Below are 7,016 nucleotides of genomic sequence, written 5' to 3' on the forward strand. Positions count from 1 at the left end.
CACTCTTTCTGCATCTACCTGTAAGAATCTGTGTGAGTCCGCCAGGAGGCCTGGGGTACAATCTAAGGGCAAAGGTGCAGACTCTTCTCACAGCCAGCATGTGATAGCAAATAGCAACCCCTGAGGGTCTTTTGTTCCTTCTCACCTGAAGACATGGTATAAAAGGTTAGTACAACACACACAAGGCCTTAGTGAGCAAGTTAGAAAAACCGAAAGGAGAGCTTTGGCTGAAGTATAACTGCACATGAGTCACCAAGTTCTCTGCTTCCTAGTATGAAGTATAAAACACAAAAGAAATGAAAAATTCTGTATCAAAGAAGTAAATCTCAGTTGTACATCTCGGAGCGATTTCTATTTCACAAGCGTGCGTCCACTAGGGAAGGGTCGGCACGTAATAAAGTGTAGGTGGTGGGGGATAGAAAGGAAGGGAGGCGGGGATACCCAAGGGCTTTCCTTTCCCGCTGATAACTCACTATGTCACGGTCCTCAGCGATGCTGCTCGTGCCATTCGAGAACCGTTCCACGGAGACTGCTAGGAGCACTCTGAGATCAGTCTCCACTCCTTCCCGCACTGGCTCCGTTCTGCCACCTGTCTACATTCTGCCCACCCATGTGCCCCATTTAGCAGGAAGAGAAGGGCAGGGCAAGAAGCCTATTCGAGCAAGTGGAAAGTTGCTGCTTCAACGTGCAAGCATTCAGGGACCTAGGAGCCAAATCAAAAGTTGCTCCATGAGCAACTGGCATCCTGTCCTTGCAGAATTAGCGTCAACTTTCTAGGTTGTTCTGGAGAGGATGCCACGCTCAGCTGATGAGCCCTCCAGCCATGAGACACCAATTTGGGGTGTTCATGAGTCCAATACAGAAGTTCCAGCCCTAACACCCAAGCTGGCCTCGAGTAGCATCTGAGCAGTCAGGAGCATCAGGTTCTGGGCTCACTCACTCCAACTCATCTTCTCCTGCAAACTTGGTGCTCAGCTCAGAGTTGCTAAGTCAGACTTTCCTCTAAATGTCCTGCTCTGGAGAATGATTCACCTCCTGCTAATATATTATTACAGCTTTTCTGTTTAGTCCTCCTCACGCCCACTGCCAGATTCATGCCTATGTCAAGTGGTGCTTCTTTGCTCCAATGAGAAGGTTACTTTATAATCCAGGTAGAAGAGATGGGATTTTTTCCCCCTCTACTTACCCTTGTGATATTGCCACCATACTCTCTCTCCTCCCCTCCCTAAATCGATTCCTCTATCATTCACCCATGACACCATTCATTTGTTTGCTGAACAAATATTCCTGGAGCGCTTGTTGTGCACAAGGCACTGCTGGAGAACCCAAGGCACGGCTCACACCCGCCCTCCTCTCAAGGAGCTTGGCTTCTGGCTGAGATGCCTAAAACCTTTCACGGTTCATTCTTTCCAGCTTTTAGGACCAAAGTATTTCCGGTGTGGAATGTTCTCAAAGAGTTAGGGTCATCCTAATACAAATATTACACAATGTGCATGCTCTGTGATCTGCTCAGTGATTACAGTGTGCCGTGCATCAGGAAGGGGACGTGTCTTTTACTCCTGAACAATGGAATGGTGCCTCCAGTTCAAAATAACACAACATGCATGCTTATGTTTTTGCCAATACAGCAGAAAGAAAACTGAATCACAAAAGCAAGCGGTGCGCACACTACGTACAACATCATCAAGCGGCTATTTGAACACTAAATCATTTTAAAGCCATGTGTCCATGGCCTTGTCACGTGCTGATATAATAAAATAAGTGCCTGAGCTACCAAAAAAAGAACCCCCAAAAGAGAAATCCCTGAAACACTGTACCAGGAACGGTGCCTTTATCTGCTGTACCAGTACTTTATCCTTTTCTGCTATGACTACTAGTTGGCATCCATTAACTCTGATTTCGTTCTGGCCTGAGCTTTCTCCTAATTTGCTTTATTCAAATGAATCCCTGACTTTTCTGCAGCCCTAACAAAATAAAAGCCCCACAGCTAGCAAAGCACACGGCTTGTCTGTTATTGGACTGGGAAAAGCCTGGGGTAGCAGGAACTGTGGTAGGTGTTTCAAGCATCCACGGCAATGCTGAATAAAAAGGCCACAGTGCAGCGATCTTGCCTGGTGGCATCCTTTGTCAGGGAGGATGTCTGGATGTGTCCTGGCTGCAGTGTAAACCATCCGGGCACAAGGGCATCCCCCTGGGCCTAGGGTGCAGGGCACCACTGATGTTCTCTGAGGGGCCTGCCAGGTCCCTCCTTTCCCCAGGTTTCAGTCCCCCCACTCCACAAGGAGGGTTCCGCTGTGCCTGATGCCTGACAGGCGAGGCCGAGGTTTCTCCCTTGAGTTGTGGAGAAATGCTCTAGTCCAGACTACTTTGAACTCCCAGGTGAAAAGGGCTGGTGATGCAAGGTACAATCAGAAGCCATGGAGGGCAGGTTGTCAAGTGGACACATGAGCAGACACACAGGTGCTGATTAGCAGAATTCTGAGCAGAACCTGGGCATCAGCAACGTGGACCCTGCTGTGCAGAGGCCAAGGAAAATCTCAAGCAGGAGGGAGCTGGAGTCGGGGGAGAACAAAGGCCCTGCATCCCTGTCTCTCTCCCTCTGAGACCTACCTGGTACACCCCCAGCCCTCTGAGCTCCACCAGCTGTGGAGCTCACTCCTGTCCTAACACCGGACACTGGCTTTCTGAGATCAGCCTTACAGAAGGAACAGTTTGTCGCTGCCGACACGGTTAATGGGATCCACGGAAAGAACTCTTTCCATCCTCTGGGGTCTCAGTGGTTCTTTGTTTAATGAGGTAGCTCAGCTGCGAGCTGATGCATGTGATGTGTGCCTCCGCCACCCAAACCTATAGTTTTCCCTTTTCAATCGGCAAGATTATAAAAATACCAGCATTTCCCCCCGTTTTATAAAAATGATTTTAGAAAAAAAATACTCATGGATCTCCTCCATTAAACTTCTGTTCCGTCTTGCAAATTGTTGTGAACTCTGACTTCCAGATTCAATTTTTTTACTTTAGCACCTTTGAACACATAAGCACCCTCGGTTTCACTGAGTACGTTGACGTTCCGCACGGTGCAGTACTGTCTGTCCACGTTCTTTTCCACCCTGTCCAGGCCCCTCTTGGGCACATCCACCTTGGTATTCAGAGGGTATTCCTCCAAAATGTCCCCTGTGGGCGGCTTCTTCCTCTGTTTCTGGCGTTTCCTGGTGATGAAACAGGCCACCAAAAACACCAGAAGTAGGAGCATGATGGCAGCAAGGGCGCTGCTGATAGACGCCCCGGTTTGGGATAGAGAAGCAGCCACAGCTGGCTCTTCCATCTCCAGATTCAGCGACTTCATATTGGTGCCATTCTTGACTTGGTCACCTTCATTGTCATAGATGAGGGATTCATCAAGGGTCAGCCAGCCACTGGGGTCCACCAGGTCCCTTCGGTTGCGCCTCAGAGGGGCCGTGAGAGAGCGCTGGACCCTGGGACCTGAGATGGTGTCAGGTCCAATGATGTAGATCACCTGGAGATACCACTGGTGTCCGGCTTCTACCTGCAGGAGGAGGAGATGGCGAGACAAAGCGAACATGTCATTGCTGCCCACAGGCCACCTCTGGGGAAAGGCAGTGGAAAGACAGCTGCCCACCACAAGCCCCAATAGATAAACGGTTTCAAGAAAAGCATTAGCCACACCAGTGTTCAAAGCAGCATTACTTACAGTAGCCAAGATATGGAAACAACCTAAGTGTCCATCAATAGATGAGCGGAAAAAGAAGATGAGGGGTGTGTGTGTGTGTGTGTGTGTGTGTGTGTGTGTGTGTGTGTATACCATGCAGCCATAAAAAAGAATCTTCCCATTTGTGACAACATGGATGGACCTAGAAAGCATTACGCTAAGTTAAATAAGTTAGACAGAGAAAGACTAATACCATATGATTTCACTTATTTGTGGAATCTGAAAAACAAAACAAACAAACAAAACAACATGAAAACAGTCTCACAGATGCAGAGAACAAATGGGTAGTTGCTAGAGGGAGGAGGATGTGGGGAGCATTGTGATATGTGAAGGGGCTTAAGAGGTACAAACCTCCAGTTATCAAATAAATGAGCCAGGGGATGTAATACACAGCACAAGGAATATGGCTAATAATACTGTAATAGCTTTGTATGGGGACAGATGGTTACTAGGCTTATCACATTGATCATTTCATAACGTATGCAAATGTCAAATCACTGCAAGTAATTCTTGCCACTGGAGTCCACCTGAAAAGAACATAATATGGTATATCAAATGTGTTTCAATTAAAACAAAGAAAGGGGGTTTCCCTGGTGGCGCAGTGGTTGAGAGTCCGCCTACCGATGCAGGGGACACGGGTTCGTGCCCCGGTCCGGGAAGATCCCGCGTGCCGCGGAGCGGCTGGGCCCGTGAGCCATGGCCGCTGAGCCTGCGCGTACGGAGCCTGTGCTCTGCAACGCGAGAGGCCACAGCAGTGAGAGGCCCACGTACCGCAAAAAAGAAACAAACAAAGAAAGGAAACTGATCCACTAAAGAACCTCTTGCTTTTAAAGTCATGGAATAAATCAGACCATAACTGGCACCCTTTAAGAAAAATGTTGAGGTAAGACTACGCATGGTGCATTTAAAGATGAGTAAATATGCCACTGTAACTGTAGCAGAATAAATAAAGGTTTTGATGAAGTAAAAAAAAAAAAAAAAGAAAAAAAAGAAAAGCATTAGCCATGGTTGGTGTCTGTGAATAGAGAACTGAACCGAATATTTTGGGGTCCTGTTTTATTTCCACATTAAGGTGATCTTGGGTCAGATATTCACATTTTTCTTCAGTTTCACTACGTGTGCATGAAATAGCCCTAAGAATTTACCTTTCAGGGTTTCTTTAGCTAAGTCATCACTTATGATGTGTTGGCCTTTACTGATAGCAGTGGAGTAATAGTATTAATAATCACATTTATTCCCAGTACTTTTTATTGTTTTCTATGCCAATTTACTATTTATTGATGAACTTTAGCTAAAATAGAGTCATTCAACAAATATGCACTAACCACCTACTCTGCGCATTAATACACAGATACTTGACAAAAATCTGCTAAATCTTAACACTTCTTGGATCCTCCCCTGAGTTATGTCATCAAGTATTTTATTTCCCTCTCATCTGCCCCCATGGAAACCCTCCATGATTTTGAAATAACTTCTGAAGAGTGATAATAGTTCTGAAATCCAAGGTCATGGCTTACTATTTGGAGACAGAGAAGAGTGGAATTTGATCTTGGAAGTTTATTTTTATTACTGGGACTTAGAGTATTTTTGCTTATCGAATACTAGTAATTCTTGCCATTCTAAATTACTGAATTGTATTTATGAGTTTGTTAAATATTTCCACATGCCTGTGAAAATCAGCTGGTGCAGCAAAGAGCCATGATGAGTGAGTACATGCAAATTTAAGAATTTTATTGGTCTATTGGATAGACGGTCAAGTTTTGGATGAATGATGAGCTTAACAACAATAAAAAAAGACCTGCCAGTAAGAATGCTATAAAAAGAAACTGACATCAAAGAGATGATGTCATCCTCCTTTTTGTAACCTTTAAAGTGACCTCGATCCTGTGCTTCTATTGTTCTCACCACACTCACCTTATAGAGTGCGTCCACCTTCAGAGTAAATCCATCCACGCCTGGCATGCTACTGACCACGTGGAAATCAGGCAACTCAGAAGCAAAGTGGGCTTCAAAGGGCACGTCGTGGAAGTACTTGTCCGTTACCTCTGGCTGACTGCGGTCCTAGGATTTCAGAAAAAAGAAACGCAAGATTTACAAAGACGGAACTACTGAGCTGGCAGGTGGCAGTCCCTGGGAGGAGAAAGGTACTGTCCACTCCTCCTCTGGGTCGGGTCAGGAGGGCACATGCCGCAGGAGCCCTCTCCTTAAGTTGACCGCTGCCTCTGGGCACCGACTGCCCTCTTCAAGGGAGGACACTTGGTGGCCTCTGTGATCTCAAAACCCAATGGGTGAGAGAGCCTAGAACAACAGTTCTCAAGCTATTTGGTCTCAGAACATAAAAATTAAGGACCACCTCCCCCCAAAGCTTTCATTGTATGTGATTGATATCTATCAATATATATTTACTGTATTAAAATTAACACTGTAATTATGTTACAATTAACAATTTTTTAAAAAATGCATTTACTAATTCATTTTAAAATAGAAATGAGAAACTCACTACACGTTAACATAAGTAACATATTTTTTAGTGAAAATGTCTGTATTCACACCCACCTCCCCAAAAGAGAGCTGGCATTGTTTTACATTTCTGCAAATCTCTGTTAAAGACCCAGATTCTCACAATTGCTTTTTATTCAATCTGTTGTGACATGTTGTTTTGGCTGAAGTATATGAAGAATCTGGCCTCACATAAGCTATGTAGTTGGAAGACAGAGAAATGTTTGAATAACTTTTTCAGATAATTATGGATATTCTTTTTGGATACTAAATCAAAGCTCAGTCAGTGGTATTTTTTCCTAAAGATTAGTCACAATGTCGAATCTGAATCCATATCAATAAAACCTTCGTGCTCTTGGCACTCATGAGGGACTGAGTATGAAAAAGGCAAGCATCATCATATCATTATGAAAGTAGTTCTGACCTTGTGGACGCCCTGAAAGAATACTGGGGATGTTCAGGGGTGTCTGGGACACACTTTGAGAAACACTGGCTTAGACTTTCCTCTTCCTAGAACATCAGTAACAGCTTGTCTTGTTACCCACCAAACCTTCACATTTGGTAATATGTGTGGAGTTAGCTAAAAGTTCGTTCGGGTTTTTTCATAAGATCGAACGAACATTTTGGCCAACCCAATACTAACATTAAGCTGATAGAAGTAACAACAACAATATCTGTAGAAAACCATCGAGAGTGGGGTTCTATCTGCTTCAGGCAAAAACCATAGCTGAGGAAAGCTACTCGTGTGTCAGCCCTTTAACACTAACAGTTAGCATACCAGCAGCAGGAA

At 45.0% G+C, this 7,016-nt stretch overlaps 1 protein-coding gene across 1 annotated transcript in view; it reads right to left on the bottom strand.

The window, feature by feature from the left end:
- Positions 1–2,950: 2,950 nt before the first annotated feature.
- The window catches only part of FRAS1 (Fraser extracellular matrix complex subunit 1), a 452,432-nt gene continuing 448,366 nt past the window's right edge, over positions 2,951–7,016 (bottom strand). The window contains exons 73-74 of the mRNA XM_007455407.1: positions 5,642–5,790; positions 2,951–3,544 (exon numbers count right to left, since the gene is read on the bottom strand). Coding sequence (XP_007455469.1) covers positions 2,951–3,544; positions 5,642–5,790 — 743 coding nt within the window. The remainder of the gene's footprint in view (positions 3,545–5,641; positions 5,791–7,016) is intronic.

Source organism: Lipotes vexillifer, unplaced genomic scaffold (assembly GCF_000442215.2).
Source record: "Lipotes vexillifer unplaced genomic scaffold, Lipotes_vexillifer_v1.1 scaffold749, whole genome shotgun sequence".
In the NCBI taxonomy this organism is placed as follows: domain Eukaryota; kingdom Metazoa; phylum Chordata; class Mammalia; order Artiodactyla; family Lipotidae; genus Lipotes; species Lipotes vexillifer.